Source organism: Mytilus galloprovincialis, chromosome 2 (assembly GCF_965363235.1).
Source record: "Mytilus galloprovincialis chromosome 2, xbMytGall1.hap1.1, whole genome shotgun sequence".
NCBI classification, from domain to species: domain Eukaryota; kingdom Metazoa; phylum Mollusca; class Bivalvia; order Mytilida; family Mytilidae; genus Mytilus; species Mytilus galloprovincialis.
The window spans coordinates 100,761,927-100,785,443 of record NC_134839.1 but is presented as its reverse complement, the minus strand read 5'-3'; the positions used below and the strand labels follow the sequence as shown (position 1 = coordinate 100,785,443).

The 23,517-nt window shown below is 31.8% G+C and overlaps 1 protein-coding gene across 1 annotated transcript; it reads left to right on the top strand.

The window, feature by feature from the left end:
• The first annotated feature begins 233 nt into the window (after positions 1 to 233).
• Positions 234 to 15,282, top strand: LOC143065135 (uncharacterized). The gene is made up of 10 exons (XM_076238507.1): positions 234 to 845; positions 4,605 to 5,357; positions 5,788 to 5,946; positions 6,650 to 6,786; positions 7,162 to 7,332; positions 7,999 to 8,188; positions 9,126 to 9,287; positions 9,923 to 10,117; positions 12,692 to 12,823; positions 13,299 to 15,282. The coding sequence occupies exons 1-10, from the start codon at positions 241 to 243 to the stop codon at positions 14,842 to 14,844; spliced, it is 4,050 nt and encodes a 1,349-aa protein (XP_076094622.1). The 5' UTR covers positions 234 to 240; the 3' UTR covers positions 14,845 to 15,282.
• The last annotated feature ends 8,235 nt before the right edge of the window (positions 15,283 to 23,517 follow it).

The following is a 23,517-nucleotide window of genomic DNA, read 5'->3' as shown; positions in this document are numbered from 1 at the left end:
CAAATTGGACATTTGATCAGTTGCTAAAGTGAAATTCATTGACTAGCTATTTATTTTTGGAGTAACACATTGATATGGACCTTTATCACGTATATAGACCAGTAAGTTGTTAACACGAGAGAAGAATATTTCGCAGAAAAATTGGGCGTTTACCGACATCTTGCGAGGAATATTCGTGGCAAGGGGAGATCACCGAAAGTTCATGATATGGTTTGTGATTGATATTTGATATAATCTATTATGCCTAAAAAACACCCAGATGATCACTACTTTGATGAATACGATGCAAGAGCATATAGGCATCTAGTGCACGACGAACATGTAGCGCGTGGGCAAAGTCAGAAAAGAGATAAGAAAAGGAAATCGAAGAAACCTAAATCTCACAAGAAATCCAAAGACAAACAAGAAAGTAACCCTGAAGTTAAAAATGTGAATAAATCCATTGTTGCATATGATGACATTAGTTCAGATTCAGACATTCAAGCACCTGCTTCACCTATTGAACCTAGTCGGACTGTTGTGAGAGAAACTAAACAAGAAATATCTCCGGGAATTCCGAATAGATCATACCATAAAGGACGCAGTGACTCTCCAATTATAGTTGAAAATAATTCACCACCACACTCATATAACAATAGCAGCTCTCGAAAACTGAAAAAAAGACATCATTCTCCAGAACCTTTTCCGAAAGGATATGGACCACCAAAAGCTTATACAGAAGTTCTAAAACCTAAAGCGTATGCTGAACCCCCTAAAGCATATAGTCAGTCTTTTAGAGGATATAGTCCTGAGAGGAAAAGATACAGATCAAGATCACCTAGTCCATATGGGAGAAAGAAATCACGGTAAGGAAGGAATATTTTGAAAAGTCTGGTGAACAATTCATATTTATAAATGTATAGCAGTTTAAGATATTTACAAATTACATGTAGTACATGTTTATCAAAAACTTTGAAAAGGGTAATATGATATAATTGCCAATGAGACAACTACCAAACAGAGTTTAAATGACATCTAATGTCTAATGATCTATGACTATGTAAGCAAGTCACAGCCTTCACCATGTAGAATTTGAAAAAAAACAATGCAATACACTACAATCAGCTGCTAAAGAAAAATTTTAAACAATATTCCATAGAGAAAACAGCCAATGGCTAATTCATAATATTAAACTATATTCAATTTATAAAATAACTAATATATGACTGATATACAAATGATGTACATGTATTAACCAATAACAACCACTGAATAAATGTCAGTTGGAACAGGCTAATTTATCAGATTGACACAACAGAGTTTGCTACATGTATGATGTATACTTCAATTTCTCCTATCTGACCAAGGACTGACAATGCAAGTGCTCAAAGTCAAAGCAAACTGTTGCTGGTCGGGTCCTGACAAAAATTATGGTGATCTTTCAAGCTATATAAAAGAATAAGTTTGTTTTCCCTAACCCTCACCCTCTAGGTATATGTACAATTGTACCTACCCAGAAAACATCAAAAATACTATAAACTGCCAAATCAAAATGATTTTTTTTGTTGATCGGATGGACATGAACAGGTTGGGGACAACCCGCCTAATGTGGAACTACATGATGTACATGTATTTCTCAAACGAGTATAAATCCTTATTATATAATATTATTAATAAGTTGAGTAATCAGTTGGAAGAGCTAAAAAAATTAATTTTCTCATGTCAGTCTGTTTACATAAACAGGTTGTGGACAACCAGCCAAATGGGGAACTATTGCCAAAATGAGTAACAATCCCTCATTTGAGTAATCATTTCATAGTGCTAAAAACTAAATTTTAAAAAAATGGGTCTTTTAAGGTAAAATGGCACAAATTTATAGAAAATGGAACAACTTCTCCCAAAGAACTATATTTCTGTTATGGGTTTCAAAAAATATTGGTATCACGTTGTCGTTGTCAGCATTGTCCGAAGACTTTTGGTTTACAGACAATAACAGTATAAGCAAATAGTAATCTATGAAATTTAAACACAAGGTAAATAACCACAAAATTTAAAGGAAGGTTTGGATTTATTTTGGGGGTTATGAATGTCTATAGGGGTCAAAAAGGGGCCCAAATAAGCATTTTTCTAGTTTCCAAACAATAACTTGTGGAACAGTGTATGGATCTCTATGCAATTATACCACAAGTTTCCATACCACAGAGGGTTGGTTCGAATTGGTTTTGGGGGATTATGGCTCAAACTGTTTGTGAAATAGGGGCAAAAAAGGGGTAAAACGAGGGTTTTCTGGTTAATGGACAATTACTTTCAAAGACAATTAACAAGCAGTGTAAGGGAGGTGATCCAAACACAACATTGTACTCTTGTGTTGATTACCTCCCTTACACTGCTTTTAAATTATGTATAAAGAAATATATTGTCTTGATGATTAGCTGTCAATTTATTTTTATGTCCCATTTATGGGCATTATGTTTTCTGGTCTGTGCATCCGTTCGTTCGTCCATTCGTCCTGCTTCAGTTCAGGTTATTACAGTCTTCACAATGAACTTTAAAATCTACAGGCCCGGAGCTCAATTTTTTAAAATTTTTATTTAGATTCAGTTGGCCTGTTGATATGATTTTTACAGGCCCGAGGGCAATGTTACTTGCCTGGGCTGCCACTCAGTGTGAAGACTGGGTTTGAAGTTTTAGGTCGAGGTAGTTTTTGATGGAGTTGAAGTCCAATCAACTTACTTATGGTTGCAAACTCCATAGGAGATTTGAATTGAGATAACCACCATATCCTGAGGGAAAGATTTTTAGGCAGTGTAATGCAAAAAAAAAGGGAGGGTAAATTATTTTATTGGGGGGGGGGGGGGGGGGGTCAATTCACAACAGCATAGTGTATTGCTCAAAAGCTGACAATTGAATATAAATTCAAATAATATAACCAATTCTAAGTTCTTTGACTCTTTGACTACAGTTATTTTGTGTCTTAAACCTATTATGTGTCAAATATTTAATTACAATCCAAATACAGACCTGTATCAAGCGCGAATATTGTGTCCATTTTTGTTCCATTTGTTTAGGGTGAGACCTCTACGGTCATACCCTGCTGCTCTACGCTAAGCATTTTAGAAAGTTTTGCCCTATAAATATCTTTAAAGAGGGGGGTAAAAAGAGGTGTGTGTGTACATGTCTGAACACAGAAATATGTGAAATAATAATCGCTAAAATGTTGCACAGACAATAATGATTGTGGAAAAATACTAAAATTGTGTCAGTCCTATGCACAATTTTGGTGGAGAAATTCTGAGGACTGACACTTTTCGCGAACTCTGTCTTTATTCCAAAAAAGCACCCAAATACCCTAAAAATAATTTCTTAGGTTTATTTTTTGGTAAACAAACCGAGATAGAGATGCAATCATTGATTTTAACGAAAAATTTCTACTGGTCCGCCGGACCACCAGCTGACAAAATCTACTGGTCTCGGACCACCGGACCAGCGCCAATTTCGACCCCTGAATATACAATGGAATAGGAACTGTAGAATGGTAATTGGTATTATACATTGTACATCAACTTCCATTAGATTACACAGGTTTCAGAATGTATTATAACACATATAAATTTATATGCATCATCCATGCATGGCATTATTTCTCGCGATGGTACCTGCTTTGAATATTTGAAATAAACCAGTAAGCATTAATAATCAATCAAATATTTGATTGCATACAATGCATCTTTGGGTATTATTTTTGTGCGCTCATACATGTAGTCGGCCAAAATAGGTACAAGGTGATCATGCACTACATGTGTAAGCAAAAGTCAGCACAAAACTTGATCAGAACCAATCAGAAGTTTTGTTTATTCAAACCTTACAAGGTAACAAGATCCAGGCTGACTTTGAATTAGTCCAAGTTAAAACAAATGCGACTGAAACACCAGAAATTAAGAGTACCAACTGGCAACAACAAACACAAAAAATAAACAAGGGGAAACAAGAAGCATGTACATAAATTAAAAAATGAGAAACCAAGAAATAAAATGTTAAAACACAAAAACATGTGAAATAAAAAGACCAAAAACCCTCTACCGTCCTCTTAAAAATTAAAATAGATATAAAGAAACTAAAATACAGGCAAAAATGATGAGCAAGAGAAGATCATTTGAAACAATATGGTGAAAATTGTCCAGTGACTCATTATTGGAGCTATTGCCTTTTAATAATGAGTTTTACCATTACTTTGTATTATGCATATATATATATGCTGTTAAAGATAAAAAATTATAATAGATAGCTATAGATAGAAAATAGATAGAATTCTATTTAAGTAAGCAAAATTTATTAGCAAGAGAAGATCTACTATCAAGTAAAATTTTGTTGATATTATACTTTTAGTTAGTAGACAGCTGTCACTCTTATAGATGTCCCTTTAAAATGAAAAATTGCTGATTTTTTTTGTTTCCATTCTCTAACTTAAGATACTCATGCCAACTTTTGCAAATCTCCACAACAATTGAAAAGGTTACTCTTTTTGTTAGCCTTTTTTTTAGGCATGTTTTGTGCGCCAGAATTTTTTTTTATGATAATAAATTTAAATATGAAAAATTATAATTTCTTTTGTTTGAAAATTACAGACCCAGTAAGCCATATGGAAGAGGTTCCCGGAGTCCAAGTCCTGGAAGACGAAGACGGAGCAGATCTAGATCTCGTGAATACTATAATAGATATAGACGATCCTCATCAAGGTCACCTTCTCGAAGTCATTCCCATAATAAAAATAAAATAAGTCATTCCACTGTAAAATATGCAACAAGTTTAGCTGCTGAACTAAGTAAACATAGACGTGCTAGAGAAGCAAAAGAAGCAGCATCCTTGGCAGCAAAAGGGAAAGAATCAAAAGAACAGAAACGTACAATTCATGATGTTCATTCTGATAGAAAAGAACATGATAAAGTTGTGAGAAAAGAAAGAGATAGTTCTTCGGACTCTAAACATATAGATAAATCAAATTCTAGTCAAAAGGATAGAGTTATAGGACAGGTAGATAATAAAATTGTTGTTAAAGTTGAAAATGAGAATAGCAAGAAAAAAGAAGAAAGTCGGTCATCTCGTAGTGTTGAACGTAAAGATGATCGGTCACAAGATAGAAACTATGATAAAGGAGAATCAAGAGATCATCGAGATAGGGACAGGCAAAAAGAAAAAGAACGAAGAGAAGAAAAGGATAGAAGAGATGAAAGGACAAAGAGTCAACAAATACGTGAAAGAGAAGTTAAAGATTCACGAAAATCATATGATCACCGCCAGCCTGAATTACCAACACTTCCTCGTCTTCCACTACCTCAGGTATCACCAGAGGAAGAATATGAAAGTGATAGCCCATACAGGTAATTGTTGAATATAAATATGCCTCTTCATTGCAGTGTTAGAATTGTTAGTACAAATAATGTCAGTTTCTAACTTTCTTGTAACTATATATACAGTTAATGCAGGAGGGGACTTCATTTTTATGGTTCATAGATTCTAATATTTTATTTAAGCATATGGTTGGGTGGAATTTATATATTTGATAATCCTAATAGTAATTCAAAATCTTAATTCTTACTAAGTAAGCTATGATTACCCATGTCAAATCTTTGGTAGGTAGAAAACAGTCATGATAGTGTCTGCCTGATTATATTATGTCATCATGAATTACAGCTACCAGTACCAATAATGTTTATAAAGTATAAGATTTACTAGAGGTTTAACAGAATAAAGATAAGACTCCTACTAAGTATTAAGATAAAAATATTTATATACATGTACTTGTTACAGTGAGCCTGTCAAACCGGTTGAACCTCCAAAGAAAAGAATAACTGAGCTTCCAATGCCACCGATAATGGATGATCCAGAACCTGATGATGAACCAGAGCCTGAGCCTGAACCTGAACCCAAAAAAGATGTCTCTTCACAACCAAAAATGAAAAGACCTAGGTAAGTTGACTCGCATCTCATCAAAAGAAAGACCATGCTCAAAAAAAGGGGACAATCATGAAAGGAAGACTGACTGATTTTAAAAATAGAATTAATACCAAATCATTGAAAAAATTTAATTATCAAATGGGAATGCCTAGAAAATATGTAGAATACAAAGTTAACTTGGCTCTATCATCTCACTTATCATACACATTCGTATGATTCTGTATTGATTGTTTATATATGTCACGATCAGTAAAATTTTACACCAAACCCCCCAAAAGTTAGCAGCCTAAGTGTTCAATCGCCAATCACCAATTGGAATATATTTTGTAGATCATGTTATGGATTCTCAATAAATGTAAACAAACATGCGCAGTGAACTAAGTTAAGTATACACAAATGTGCACGTGCATTGGTTCAATAATTTCTCTGTCGTGAACAACAGAAACTCGTTTTAAATGACTTTTTACCTGAGTGCAGCTTTCATTATGATGATCATCAGAAGGTCAGTGTTACTTGTTGAAGAAAAAGATAAAAAGTATCCAGGAAAAAGATCTAGAACAGTCTTGTCTATACCAGAAGATTTAACAATTGATAAAAAAGTTGTGCAATTTTCAATAATATGAATTTAAGTTGAGTTTTGTTTGTGTTGTCAGTGTTTTTAGCCAATCGAATGAATCTATATTTCAATATGTTAATGTAAAATTATTGATTTTAGGATTTGTCAACAGAGAAGACTTGATGAAAAGGTCAAAGGTGATTGGGGACAACGTTGTGTTGATCTGTTCAAGATTATAACAATCATTGGTGAAGGTACTTATGGCCAAGTGTACAAGGCAAAAGATACATTTACAGGTATGATATGTTGTATTTATATGGAACTTAGTGCACATGATAAAGAGCTAAGAAAATCACAAAACATACATTTACTAAATTTGTTTAAAACTTGTAGGACTAACATTATATCAGTGGAAAAGATTTTTTGCATATTCAGGACAAGAACAAATGATTAGTCAACCCTTGGCTTTACACGATATATTTAATATTTTATATTTGTAAAAGCTGGATAAAACAATATTTTCTGAAGGAACACTCTGCGTCTCTCTTTGCACAAAAGCTCAGAGTAAAAAAGTCAATTTTAATCATAAGATTTTTTTAGTGGAAAAGTTGCTGAACTTTTATACTTTTTATACTATTTGTACATGTATATGAACAATTGGATATTTACAGATGAATTGGTTGCTTTGAAGAAGGTCAGGCTAGAGAATGAAAAGGAAGGATTCCCAATTACTGCAGTAAGAGAAATCAAAATTCTTAGGCAGCTTAACCATCCAAATATTGTTAACTTGAAGGAAATTGTGACAGATAAACAGCAAGCATTAGACTTCAAGAAAGACAAAGGTAATATAGTCATTAGAAATATCTGCAAATTTGTTTTGAAAAATAGTAAAATTACAAAAATAATAGGAAAATGAAGATTTTTGGTACTCCAAAGCTACTGATGATTCCTTATTATTCACGATATTTTGCGTGGGTTTCATGGGTTCAAGGTAATATGCTTACTTTGGAAAAACCATAAAATCAAATATCCACTGTAATGCAGATTGTCTGAATCCACAAAAGTTGCTAGCCACAAAAACAAATAAATCCACAGTATAAAACAAGATAGAAGGTAGCCATTTTGTTTGATGAAGCAAACAATTTCTAAAAAAACTATATTTCACCCTTATAAAAATAAAAATATACATGTTAACCTACTTTCAGAATGATCATATTGAATTTCAAAGCAAGTTGAACAAAAAAATGTCCATTTTGATCGGAGTTTAAAATACAGTTGATGGTGCAATTTAAGTCACTCACATGCTTCTCATGTTTTATTGGAATAAGTTCATGGCTTTGGTCGCAAAGTGAAAGAAGAGCGTTATGTCAGAATTAAGAATGTTGTTACAAATAGAAAATAAAGTCCAAATCTTTTGAGAAATCTTTTGAAAAGAGTAAAATTAGATATTAGCAAATGGAATGTATTCAGTCCTATCCAGTTAAATTCTATTTATTTATTTATTTCAGGTGCCTTCTACTTAGTGTTTGAATATATGGATCATGATCTGATGGGAATATTGGAATCAGGAATGGTTCATCTAAAAGAAGAACATGTTGCTTCATTTACTAAACAGTTACTTGATGGTTTGAGTTATTGTCATAAAAAGAACTTTTTACATAGAGATATTAAGTGTTCAAATATATTGCTCAATAATAGGTATGTATTACTTTATATACAAATGTGTTGTGACTATGTAGAAATATCATATTATTTATTTTTTATTTCTTTAAAGAAAATGGGGATCAGCGTCAAACACTTGTTTGTTTGTAAAAAAATAGCTTTGAACAATGTATATTATGTGTTGGTTTCAGTCCCATTCATATGTAAAATTAACTAATTTCAGAGTTGTTATTATGTTCTCAGAACAATGAGATTCAGTAAAAATTCAAATCCTTTGATGATTAAGATATCAAAAGGGGGATATATTAAATATCATTGCACTTCATAATGCCTTAAAAATGTTTTTGTATGAGAACGAAAAATGCTTACCTGTCAGATGTGTGAAAAATAAATTGCTTATTATAGTAAAAGTCAAGGATATTGTATTGATTTCTATGTGATGTATCTTCACCAGATAATGAGAATTGATTATAGGTGTGTCCTATTATAGCTTTTGTTAAGTTGAAAATCATGCCAAATAGACTGATTACTAATATTGATCTTATGTGAGAAAAGATGACGGATGTCTTTTCAGTCAGTTTGAGTTAATCTCATTAAATTATGTTGCATCCAATATTTGAAACAATTCTGATAAAATCCTGTAAAATGTTAGTTGCTTCTTTGAGTTAATTTTTTGTCCCCATGTTCTTAAAACCATGTTTATTATTGAACTGCCAGCAAACATGAAGGTTAAGTTAAAGTAACACTGACTTTGTTTTCCTCATGCCTTGCCAGGTTTGGAAAAAATAGGCTTAGCTTGGTAACAACCTTTGAAACGATTCCCCTCCCTTCTGGAAACATTGGTTTAACAATTCGAAATTTCCAAAGATGTACAGGAAAGCTGAAATGTGAACTATGGGTTTTATATACACATTTCATCCAAAAATCTACAAGGAGGGATGTTTTTTTAACAAAAATATTTTGCATTTTTCAGGGGTCAGATAAAACTAGGTGATTGGGGATTAGCTCGTTTGTATCAAGCTGATGACAAAGAAAGACTGTATACAAATAAAGTCATAACCTTATGGTACAGACCACCGGAGTTATTGCTTGGTGAAGAAAGATATGGCCCAGCTATTGATATATGGAGTATAGGGTAACGTTTAAAAACTCAATTGATTTATATTATCTTTACACAAACAAGTGACTGTTCTAAACAAATTTCTGTTTTTAGTTTTTATGCCCCCTCCGTTCAATTAAGATTTACCCTTGTCTGTTCATCCTGAAAATGGTTTCCACTCTAAATAGCTTTAGTTTGCCTAAACCAAATGTTCTGAAACTTTTACACAATGCTTATTGTCACAAAACACAGAAAACACTTATCAAGTTTGAATTTAAGTGGTATCCCTTTCTCTGTTCTAAAGTTATGCCTCTTTATTAATTAATAAATTGCTGAATTAATCATTTTTTTGTTTGCATTCTCAAACTTAAGTTTGCCTCAAATGTTATGAAAGTTATATTAACACAAAACTCAGATCAAGTATGACATATGATTGTGTCACTTTTACCTTTCTTGAGTTATGTCCCTTTATTATGTTATATGCAAACAGGGACATCATCATCTGTTTTCATGGACACATTCCCATATTATTTTTAAGGTGTTCCCTTGAATATAGAAGAGCACATCTTCAAGTTTTAATGAAAGAAATTGATTTCATTTATTAAAAACAATGCATAGTTTACAGATTGTTCTTAAAAGATTGTATTGTATGGTGTTATTTTCCTTTTCAGATGTATATTAGGAGAATTATTCACAAGAAAGCCAATATTCCAGGCTAATCAAGAATTTCCACAGTTAGAATTAATAAGTAAAACTTGTGGCTCACCTTGTCCTGGAGTGTGGGCTGATGTTATCAAATTACCTTTGTTCCACACCTTTAAACCAAAGAAGCAGTACAGGAGAAAGCTCAGGGAAGAATTTTCATTGTAAGTGCATGGTTAATGTTATGTTTGGTACATATATACATTTCAGAGCCTAAAGAATACAGAAAAACAAATAAAAATAAGGTATATCATCCATGAGTGAGTACATTAAGCTGTGATTCTTCAACACTAAACTGCTTTTTGTTTAATGGAAATGATGAAGTAAACAGTATTTGGTTTGCAGTTGTTTACAAAATTTTGTTATTGTTTTGCTTGCAACTAAAGACACAGTTGCATAAGAGTGTTTTATTAACCAATTCTCATTAGGTGGTAAAACATTATATTATACATGTATGCTGTTCCCGCTTTGTGTCCTGGCTTTTTTGCTTTGACACTTTGAATGGACAGCTAAATAAATAGTTTTTCTGACATGTTTTGTATGCCTGTTGTACTAATGCAGTACAGAAAACTGACATGGACTGTAGCAATGTTTAGTAAAGTAATGATAGTATGTACCAAAAGAAGTTTTAGGAAGGTTGCAAATATAAATCACCATTCATGTGCTATGTGGTGTTATTATTGTCTGATATTGTCTTTTCAACCATTTACCAGATCTTTACCTTTTTTTGTAGACAAATATATGTAATATTTCAGAAGGGGACATAAGTTACAGCTTCTTATAATTAGAAACTGAATTTGAGGAAAACTTGGATACATAATTCCTTCTCCATTGAAGCAAATTTCCATACTTTCAAAAATGAGCATGTTGCTATATCTCTAAAAATAACCATATTGTCATAAGAGTGATGCACCAGCAGTTCTTAAGTAGTAGTCTTTTTTTGAAATTTTCTTTATATAATTCATGAATTTTATATTATATAAAAAAAAGAAACAACCTCAATAAACTGAATAATGTAAATTAATGCTGTTCCCGCTTTGTGTCCTGGCTTTTGTGCTTTGTCACTTTGAATGGGCAGCTAAATAAACAGTTTTTCTGACATGTACTTTTGTATATCTGTTGTACTGATGTAGTTCAGAAAAACTGACACATACATTATATTTATACTGCAATCAGCTATTTTACTATACAGATAAAGCTATAGGTATAAACGTTAGCTTTATACGTCAATGACCTCAACTAACCTATAAGCTCCGCCTACTTACCGGAACTACTGTGTTTCATCAACAACGTTGCGTCACAACCATGACAACGTGTATAACAATGGTCAAACTTTTATAAATTTATTCAAATTGGTAATTTATATACATGTACCATGTTTATCAAATGTTATTAATTAAGTTCATTTTCCCTTTCTAATTCCTTAAAATGTCAATGTCTTACCGCCTGGACTACGCTCAAAGGGAAATACCCCCAAAATTGTACCCCAAGAGGGAAATTCCAAACACTTTTTTTTAACAATATTTGTTACATATTATTTTAATTTTTATCGATTTCAGTATAAAAACAATTTACGTATAGTGTCTAAATATATACATAAATATGAACAGTTGTTCTGCCAAGGCCATTCAGTCCTGTGCTATTTGGCAGACAGCAGCGGTATCCAGTCAAATATATTCGCAATTGCATTTTAATTTTCAAATTAAGAGTGTTAATCTGTACATTATTTTGATAACATGATCAACTGGTTGACGTGTCTGATATTGTTAATTCACCTAATGGAGTCAAATATGGCATCTTTTGCAGAACTAAATGTCAAAAAGACATATTTCTTTCTCTACTTTTTTACTTTCAAGATTAAAAATATGCAGAAACATTGTGAAAGCGGTGGATAATGCTCAATTAATAATTCCAAATGTATTTGAGCAAATTTTTCCCATTTCCCTAACAACATGGCCAATTTTGAATATGTCCAAATATATGAGCATGGTGTAATAGCCTTACAAATAACCATATAAACAGCCTGGGCTAATGAACCAGTAGTTTTTAAGGGTTGATAATTTAAATATTATTGAAGTTCAAATAGTTTGGACTATAACAACGTCAATGAAACATTTGTGCTGTACCCGCTTTGTGTCCTGACTTTTGTGTTTTGACACTTTCTAAGTGCAGCTAAATCAAACAGTTTTTTTGGATGTTTATTTGTACATTTGTTGTACTTGTGTAGTACAGAAAAACTTACATAAACTATATCAATGTATTTTCACTGTAATGATATAAACATATATGTTTCCGCTATAATATCCCTAGCTTATGTTATTTATCCACTAAGAAAATTGGGATCAATAGTGTATTTTTAAAAATGTTGTCTTATAATTTAAAAAAGTAATAATATACAACCTCAATAACCCATATAATGTACATTTGTGCTGTACCCGCTTTGTGTCCTGACTTGTGTTTTGACACTTTCTAAGTGCAGCTAAATTAAACAGTTGTTTTGGATGCTTATTTGTACATCTGTTGTACTTCTGTAGTACAGAAAAACTTACATAAAAATATATCAACATACTTTTACAGTAATGATAACATATATGTTTCATCCACAATACCCCTTGCTTATATATTATTTATCCACATAGAAAATTGTGATCCTATGTTTATAATTTATACAATATGTTTGCTGTCTTATCATCCATTTTAAAAAGAGAAATAATAAAGCATCTTTTATTTACTTTTAGTCTTCCAAAATTGGCCTTAGATCTGATGGATCAGATGTTAGATTTAGATCCAGCCAAAAGAATTAGTGCTGACCATGCTTTAGTCTGTCCATGGCTCAGAGATATATACCCAAATAGGATTCCACCACCTGAGTAAGTCTTTTAATTAATGATCTTATGGTAACTGCTACATCTGAAATGAATAGTATAGAATTGTCAGATAATATAATAGATACTTATACAACTCAAACTACTCAAGAGTATCCGGGGGCATTAAGTTTTACCCATGTCCATATTTTTGATATGACTTGTGTACATTTTGAATACGTATTTATTCATTCCAACAAATATAACAGTGCACAAAGATGAATAATAATTATATGTATCATGACAGCTTTACACCATTTAGACAGATTGTAACTTATATTATATAACAGTATTCCAAATGAAAGACTAATATTATGCACAGAATTGAAAACTAAAATAAAAACAAAGACAGAAAAACTAATGAGGTGCACGTTTAAGTCTTAGTTTTAGGTTATATCTATCTGATATAGATATATTTTACAGAAACATTACAACTTCACTCATAAATCAGACTTTATAATATCATGTATTTGTATTGCAGTCTACCAAAGGATCAAGATTGTCATGAAATGTGGTGTAAAGTTCGTAAAAAGAATTTGAAGATGATGAAAGAACATGGAGGAGGTGACCATGTTAGTGAAAAACCTTCAAGTCAACCAGCACAGCCAGAGAAGTCTAGCTACCAAAAAACACAATCATTGCCTAAACCACAGCAGGAAAAACAGAAATCTAACAGCCATTCTTCAGGTTCTCATAGCAATGCTCATTCTTCAGGTTCTCATAGCAACACTCATTCTTCAGGTTCTCATAGCAACAATCATTCCTCATCATCTCAAAGTAAGCCTGCTTCTAAGCCTAGTGTTGATTCTAGGTTGGCTGCTATGTATGGTGAACAAGAAAAAGGTGGCATCCCAGGTCTGGATACAGCTAAACCTGTAGTTGAGAGCACTGAGCCTAAGAATGTGTCAAGTTCTTCACAACCGATACAGAGATCAGACAGTACTATGTCTATGAGTAGTGAGAATACACCAGGTTCAGCATCAATTAACCCACAGAATCAACTGGCTCAGTTAGTTACTCTATTGCAGCAAGGACATTCTGTTCAACAAGTAGCAAAGAACCTGAATATGACATTAGATGAAAAAACTCTTACCTTAATGGAAAATCTGAGTAAGCAGCTTGAACTTGCAGCAAGTTTGTCAAAACAGGAAAAACTTTCACCAGGAGCCCAGATGTCTTTACAAACTGTTAATCCAGTTCTGAAATCAACTGGAAGCACTGATAATTCAGCTTCATATAACATGGACTTAGTTAGTGAGGATGGAAGTCAGAGCAATACTTCATATCCAGATAACTTTGTTACCCCTGGTGAAGATCCAGGGTCATCAGTTGGACAAGAGAACTATACACAAGATACTTATGAATCTGGATCTTATGGAAAAACTGAAGCAGCTACTAGCTCTTCAAGTAACGCTGGTGTAGCAGCAGCTCTAGCTCAGATGCTGGCAAAACAAGGCCATAAAGTGGCTGTTGGTGGACGAGAGATTTCACATGAAGAGAATGCACCTTATGGCAGTGAAAGCTATTATTCTAGGAAGCAGAGTTACCCAGCTCAGCAATACAGCCATACTTCACAGTATATGGGGACATCAAGCACAACAATTGCAGCACAAACATTTAATCAAAGCCAGACTTCAAGTTTGGCATCTGCATCATCGACAAACACCTCATCATCCTCACTTCCGAGGCAGTACAGCTATGATTCTTCAAATTATCCTGAGAAATATTCAAGTCCACAGCAATTCTCTAGGTCAAGTATGGGACAGAGTTCAAATGGCAATTTACAGGGTCAGTTTGGTCGACAGTCTGCTGGACAGAATCAGTCAGGTCCAAGACCTCTAATGGCTACTCCACTTCAACCTCCAAAGTCAATTCTTAAAAACAAGCCATCATCTAATGTTGGAGGTGGAATTGCAGTGGCTAATACTGCACCATCAAGTTCTTTGAGTTCAGGAAACCAATCAGGATTTTCAGGGGCATTTGGAGGGGGTGGATATAATGGTGCTGGTAGAGGCTCTTGGATGTGACTTGGAGATTAATTAGGAAAAAGTAATTTTATTATATTTATAAAATTTAATATTTTAAATGCTTTTACTTGAGTATAATTATACTGCATTTTTTTTTTTTTAAGTATAACTGTTATAAATAGTGTTGAATCTGTTTCCATCCAAATTCTTGCTTTAAGTATGAAGCATAAACACATGCACAGTAAATTATGTATGATAAGGATAACATAGTAGACTTGTGTTAAAGGTCGTTTGCCTTCCTTTGTAGATTAACCTATTTTTGACAATATTTTAGGACTAAGGGATAGTTCAGGGAATTCAAAACTTCACTATTTGCTACTAAATAAATATGCCTATTTTACCCTTTTCAGATTGTGGAACTTCAATATTTTGTTTTTAAAAAAGATAATGATGTTGACTAAGATTGGAAGATACATTTGAGAATGTCATATTTTTTCAAAAATTTTCAAAAATAGGTATTTTTAGCTCAATGTTCTAACCAAAATTTAAAGAAGGAAATTGACACTTTAAAAATATGAAATAATTATAAAAAAAATAAGTTGGGGCACTGGCTGCATGAACAAATACAAGATATTATGGTGACTTGAGTAACACCGGTATCACTCAGATTACAATTCTACCTTGACAGGTAAGTTTGTATTTAGCCTATAAAATACTTATTTAGCCTTGAGAATTGAAAGGTCAGTTTATCCCATTCATACAATACATGTAATAGCAACAAAAATAGATAATAGAGAAAATGAAAAACAAAATAAAGAATAGAGAATAATGCGGTGCAAAAGTATAAAGAATAACTGTGCAAAATAACTGAAAAGGTAACTGTAATGTAATACTGATAATATAACGGTCAATGTACAGAATTGATAAATAATCTTGTAACAGAAAGACTAAAAATAGTAAAGTCATTTTCATGAGAATTTTACAGAATGAGAGTTATTTTTAAAGGCTATTAAAAGAAAAATGCCCTAAAAATTTAAAGAATACAGATATTAAAAAAACCCAATCCAGGTCCTCATGTCATTTACATCGTCAAAATATAGGACACACTATTGTTATTCCAAGACTATACTAGACATCTAGTCAAACTGGTTTTAAGCTAGACATCTAGTCAAACTGGTTTGGTATAACTGACTGTTTCTTGCCCTAGATGTCTATTTCACAGTGACCTTATGAGTTTGTGCTAAGAGTACATTGTACTGTCATATCTATTGATTTTCCGTTTGGACATCACCTACATTGTAAACATGCAAAACAGTGGCTTGAGATTTCAAGTTTATAGGAATCAATATAATCTTTAAAAGTTTATTCTATATGAACTGATATTAGTATAAAAAATTAATATTTTGAATTATATATCCTGGTTAATGATGTTTTTTTTGGGACCAAGATGTTTTCTTCATTCTTATTCACATTATGATTATTTTAACCTACAATGCACATTAAAAATAGAAAAAAAATTCAGCTCTCATTTAAAATATTTTGCAACTAAATAATAATCTGTCAAATTTGGTGCAAACAAAAAACAAGACAGTCTAATAGATAACCTTGAAGCATAGTCTATTTCTATAAAGTCAAGCAGATATTTTTTTTATATCTGAAAAAAAAAACTACCATGTAAAGAAATATGCAATTAAAGGCCGAAAATAACCCCAAAAATTCATATTAAGATTTTGAACAATCGAATGTTTAAGTATTGGTCAGAATATAGGGTTCTGTTGTACTTTAACAATATCACAATAACAATAAAGTGACCTTAATTTTGGACAAGGTAAATGGCATGAAGCCAAATGTATCAACTTCTATTGTATGAATGGGATAAACTGACCTTTCAATTCTCAAGGCTAGATAAGTATTTTATAGGCTAAATACAAACTTACCTGGCAAGGTAGAATTGTAATCTAAGTGATACCGGTGTTACTCAAGTCACCATAAAACTCATTTTAAATGCATAGTATTGTTTCTAAAATATGATATGACAGTTCAAGTTTAGGCCTTCCTGGTTCCACTTATTGTTGTAAATAGAAAGTGGAAAAATTTGTTTCATTGGTTCTTAAAGTCTTAAGAAAGGAGAACTTTATTGTTGAAATGAAAATTGGTTGATAATCATGATATTTAGACCGAGCAAATTCCTGTTTTATGAAGTTGTACATTATTGTTGTATTATACTGGCTGGTCATTCTTCAATCAATGGACCGGCCTAAAAAATTTCCCATTTTCTAGAGTAAAAATCATTGCATCAAAGCTTACTTTTATGTTCATTTTAGTGTTCATATTCTGAAAAATGGAATATTGAATGCATTCTTTTTTCTGTATATAGTTATGTTTGTTTGTATTTAGAAATATCCTTGGGATAATTGTATTTGTATTATGTTTAATTTCTGAGTAAAGTTCCTTTCCAGCTTTTTATTGAAGAAATGATTAGACTTTACCAAGTGAGTGAACTGTATATGAATGTTGATAGATTCAAGAAATGGTGGAACATTACAATTGACATATGGTTCTTATATTGATAAAAGCTGATGAACACATCAACATTAAACTGTCATCTGCGGACTTAATATTTAACTGTTTTCATATAAGCATTTCACAGATGAATGATTGATAGTGAAGAATAAAATTGTCCAAAGAAATCTGATGACTGAAGACAAGATACAATAAAGATGATATAAATGTGTAGATATTTACTGGTGTCTAGGAATTATGGTGGAGTAGAATGGTATTTCCTCTATAGACAAATCAACTCCAGTATTTTAGAACAATGGTTACCTGACATGGAGTTTGTATTGCTGGAAAAGACTGATTATTTTATATCAAATAGTGATTTACAGTGCTTTATTTTATATTCTTGAAAAGAAATTCCTGAGTAGAATGTAGAGATGTAGCAGCTCTATTGTATCTGTTAAAGAGTTCACAAAATCAAGTATAAAGACAATGCTTCAAGGTTTACATTTCTAAAAGGGCAAATCTACCTCTATAATTTCTTATATTATCTTGATATTACCAAAATATTGCTAAGGCCACAATCCTTGAATTTATGATAATATGAAAGTTTTTTATTTGTTTGATTGAAAAGTTTTTGTTTTTCAGTAAACACTGTGGTGCACCAAATAACAAAATAATCAAATAAAAAGATAATATAATTGTGTGAATCTTTGACAAGAAAAATAGTTTTAATAACTGTTCATTCACTGATAAATGTTCATCAGTGTTTTCATGAAAACGTGTGCTATTTATTTTACACCATGTAACTGGTAGATATGCCCTTTAAGCGTAATAAGCAGATAAGTAAAGCTTTTCATTGAACTTGTTAAATAATTCCTATATATAATTTAAAGTACAGAGAGTTGTTCCCTCTTGTTTTATTTTGTTATACTGAATATCTTTTGAGTTGTTAAATGCATTTTATATGGATTTTTTAGTTGATATATTTTTCCACCTTAAAAAAATAAAAGATGCCATAGAGCTTGCTACTTGGAGAGAGGGAGTGAATTGAGAGTTGGACATATAATGTCAGCTTTGTAATTAAGAATCTTTTGAATAAATAATGATGGATCAAATCCATGTTGTTGTGTCTTCTCTTTGGGAAACTATCTCTGAAGCCCAGATTTGTGAAATACTGTATGTACCCTAAGTTTGTAAACCCCACATCCTGTCATATTGTAAAGTTTCCCAACTTATTTAGATATATTACAGTTTAATCAAAATTGTATATTTACATAATGAATGTTTGAAATAAAAGTTGTAAATCATGTAGATGTAGAACTATTTGTAAAAGGTGATTTCTAGCTATAATGTGTAAAATTTGGATTATAGATTTATATCTCATTGATAAATTGGACATCTTAGATGAATAGGGTTGTTTTTGTTTAAAAAAAATATTTATATAGGTGAAATTTAATTAAAAAAATCTTATTTAAAGATGAGTCTGAAATAATTTTATAAAGATAAAGGGGATGTTTAAGCCTGAAAATATTGTTACATATTTAATTCCGAAACCAATTCTTTATAGAAAAAGCTTGAAATCACTTTCCATCTTAAGACCATACTGTTGACAATTGTTGTTTAATGGTTATAAAATATATTAACTAATCCAGAAACAAAATGTATAGATTTGAGAAGTTTTTTTTCTCTTGAAAGTCCTTTACCCATGCAAATTTTGATAAAAAGGTTTCAGAAACTCTGGCAGCAAACAAGTATCATTCAATCAAATAGAATATCTTCTGACCATGCAATACATTATTTTTCTGGAACAACTTGTAATACAATGTTATATGCAACATGTTGTACTTTATGAAATGCAATTCTATTATGTTTCATCAATCCTATTTAGCTTGATGACTGAATGTTCATAATTTGGTCAAATAGTTGCATGTTTTTTTTCAATCCTTTTATTGTCTGAGTAGTGCTTTTACTAATCAGATTAAAAGATTTTGAAATTACAGTTACAAAAAAAAGCCCTTTCATTATGTTAAAAGGAGATTTTAATACTTCCATGACTCCATTGCATTTGATAATTGTAATAAATAGTTTTACCAATGACCAAGATTAGAATGACATGTTGCATGATTACTTGTAATTAAAGAGGCTTAGTAAGGTATGTAATTTGTACATTAATATACATGTACCATTCCAAGTGTATGCATTTTACAATCTCAGAATATCTATTGAAATATGTTAATTGTAATAGCCAACACAGAATATGCCGGTTTATAATAAGTAGAAAGAAAGTGATTTATTTTGAGACTCAAATCATGTTTTGTAGTAAATTTTTGATATCCCATGTCTCATTCAGGATAGTAGAATGCATTAACTTACAAAGAAAAGGTTTGGGTAGATAATCATAGCTGGAGTTCTATCATTAAGGTTTGCTTTATACATTTATTAAATCACTGATTATATATATATAATCAGTGATTATAACTCATCTAAACATCAACCCAACAATGTTAGATCTGTAAATTTGCTTTCCCATTCAAATTTTTGGTTCTTCCCTCGCCGGGATTCGAACCCATGCTACTGTGATATCGTGACACCAAATCGCCTGCACTGCAGCTGTCCCGCTAGACCATATATATATATATATATATATATATATATATAAAAAAAAATATGTATAAATTCATGTTACTGGTAACTGGTTCAATACTTTGGAATTCAGACGTTAAATCAGATGCCTTATGTTTGGGTAGTGAAACACACTGCATGTTAAAACACTCTTACATATCAATAATTTGAGGGGTCTGTAGGTTACTTATGGGTATTAGTTGAGAGTACAGTCTCGTAAGACTATTTAATTGTTCTAATTTCAGATATCCAGCTATTTTTATCTGTCAAGTTCCACCCAGAAATAAATATGGTAGGCTAGAAGGCTGTACACATTGAAACATAAGAGAATTTGATTATTTCTCATTTGAAATATCAGAAGATTACAAAACGGTTTTAAGGCCATTTGAATTTTTTTATTTTTATCTGAAAGTTATAAATTACCAATTTGTTCAGATTGTCTAAACGCAACAGAGTTTCTAAAATAATCCATTAGAATTTGCCTTCTAGTACCTTTCCTTAGTGTATTTATATTAGGAATAGCTCTAATTGATATTTTGTTATGATTAGACAGACTGTCTATAACAAGAATTTTGGAGAAAAATACTCTAATGTTTAGATTAATGATAAATTATAAGTGAGTAATAGATTTAATTTTATGAATTTAACCAATTTTAGGGAAATTATTTTAATATTCAAAAACAAAGTTATAGACAGTTAATGTCAGATATGACTATTTAACCAATAGAAAAATTCTCAATATTGGTTTACTATAACCAAGTAAAAAAGAGTACAGCTGTATGTGTTATGTTCAACCTTAATATTTGTGTATCGTTTTCATATGGCAGGTTTAAATATTGCATAAATACATGATGTATCAATAATTCAAAAAGTTAAGACAAGATATATTTGAATTCTGTAGACATAAACTATGACAAATGGTTTGTATTGTCATATCTAAGAGCTGTTGTCCGTATGTAAAATATTTACTATTAGCTTTTGTTTTTGAAGAGAAAACATAAGAGATGTTGATACAGCAGAAGTGGTGCAGATGACAACTATTTGAATTTATAGAATGCTCAATTCATGGATATGTGATCAAGGTTTAGAGGTTATTGTAATCAGAAGGTTCATCTAAATTTGCTATAGTATGGTGTACATGTTCTTCTGCCAGGTTTCATCGAATCTTAACCCTCATTTTAATGGTTCAATTGGTTTCTTTCTGCTTCCTTTTTTAGGACACTATAAACAATAGGTCATCAATAGTTGGTGAGCAGAATGATTGCATGGTGTGCATATGTCTAGCAGGGTTCATCTGACCTTGACTTTATTTTGAGGGTTATTTGGTAATAAAACATTCCCAGATTGTTTTTTTTTTCTCACCAAAATTTATAAGAAAAGAATTGTTCATATGGTGTATGGAATGACATTATTGTGTATATGTCATGCAGGGTTCTTTTGACCTTGACCCCATTTCTGTGTCGTGTAGTTAAATCTCTATCTTGTAGGCAAGACATTTCTGTACACTCTTGTGTAATGGTGAAAGTTACAAATTAATGCAACTCTGAAATCTTAAGAAAATTAGTGAAATGAGCAATATGCAATATTAAGATTGAACATAGCACATTAAGAAGATTGAAGATATACAGAAGAAGATAGTGTTATAAACATTTTAAAATTGACAATGATGAAGAACACTGGTTAAGAAACTGGTTTAAGAAGACTCAGTAGTGCTATGAACATTAAATAAGAAGATATAGATGAGAAGATTTGAAGATTACTGTGGTTGATGACAATTTATAGAAGATAGTGTATATCACAAACAATGAAAGAAGATTTGCTATTTTTAATGGACAAAATCTTGTTTTTTGCCAAGTTTATTGTGCATATCTGTTGATGTAACATTCCTTTAAAATGACATTGGATTACAATTTGTTCAAAAGGAAAATGGTCATGTGTGAATGATAAAGGATTTGTTTGACTATGGAAGTAAGGATATATTACTGTGAATTTTGGTGACAATTTAAGGACATTTTGGGAGCATTGTTTGGTATTCAGGACTGTCACAAGCTAGGAGTGCATTTCATTTCATGTTTGCAGATGAAATTCCACTGGCACAAGCAAAAGCCAGACCACAAATGGAAGAATATATGTGTTGGAAGGTAAAGATACATGGTTGATAGCATGTAGTTGTCAACCATTCTTTGGTGTATTAATTTACATATTATTTATTAAGTCATATTTATTTTTGAAAATGAGTGTTGTACTAACACTTTGCTCCTCAGCAAAGGAAGCAATACTATATTTATTTTAACATAGACAATTTCAACACATACACACATACTTGGATGTTGGTTCATACAGGCTAAACTCTTGAAACGTAAAAAACTGGTATGGATAAGTGATTAATTTTATGACAGATTTCCTGATACTTGTAATTGCTGTTCTTCATTTGTATTGAAATCTAGTCATCTGTCAAAACATCAATCATGGAAAGACAAACTTAAAATAATAATTTATGAAGACCATGTTTATATATTTCCAAAAACACATGGTAAATGATGGATTTGTTGAAGAACTATTTTCTTGTATAACAACTTTTCTATGTCGATTAATTTGCAGTTCCAGAACTTGTCTTAGATCGTAAAAGCACTTGCTTAGAGAACTTCTCTTGATTGAAATTTTATCTGTTCATACATGCTGCAGTTAAAACAAAATTTCAGAAAAAAACCCAGAAACGTAAAAAGAAAACAATAATTGAAACAAACCAACAATATGGAGATAGCAAACACTTCAAATATTGAATATTTACATTGAAATCAGACCAGCTGCTAAAGAAAACCACATACTTGCATGAATCAACATTCATCATTATTTCCATTCCTGTTGAATCTGACAACAGTTTAACCTGAAAAGTAATGATGCTTCATGCAATGTATTCAACGAAGGAAAAACAGATAATTCCTAGCCCGTGCAGAGGAATGAAGACACAAGGTAAGTGAATGGGACGGAAATAAGTCCCAAACCACAAAGTGTTGAACGTTTAGACTGAATTATGATGTTAACTCATTTCAGCAGCTGTTTGAAAATTTTGAAATGAGTCAAATTATCATTCAGTTTAGCTTCAGTGTAATGTGATACATCAACAATCTATACCTTGTCATTGGTATAAAAAAAAGCACAAATATGGTACCTTGTACTTGGTATGGATTGTTAAACATACTTAGAAATTTGAAAACATCAAAAAGGGGAGGTGGGTTGTAGAGATACAATTCATTGGTGGATCCAGGGGGGGGGGGGGGGGGGTTGGAACCCCATCTTTTTTTGGCCGATCAATGCATTTGAATGGGGACATATAGTGGGAACCTCCCCTTTGTCCTGGGTTGTGAACCGCCCTTTTTTAAATGGTTGGATCCGCCACTGCAATTAAGCTTTGTTTGGTATGGATTTCATTGATAAAAGAACAAAAAAGTGGAAATATTTTGGGTGGAGAAATGGGTTGTTAGAGGGACTTAAGATTTTATCTATGTATTAGTTTGGGACTAGGTCAGTTTATGGTTAACCATTAGTTGAAGGTCAGTGATATTTGGTATGTAGCTGTATTCGCATTGGCACATCTCATTTCCATGG

What these genes read in the sequence shown, in the direction of transcription:
- LOC143065135 (XM_076238507.1), top strand. Translation starts at nt 241, where the DNA reads ATGCCTAAAAAACACCCAGATGATCACTACTTTGATGAATACGATGCA. An exon ending in GAAAGTGATAGCCCATACAG is followed by an intron (nt 5,358 to 5,787) that starts GTAATTGTTGAA and finishes TACTTGTTACAG; the next exon opens with TGAGCCTGTCAAACCGGTTG. An exon ending in AATAGGATTCCACCACCTGA is followed by an intron (nt 12,824 to 13,298) that starts GTAAGTCTTTTA and finishes TTTGTATTGCAG; the next exon opens with TCTACCAAAGGATCAAGATT.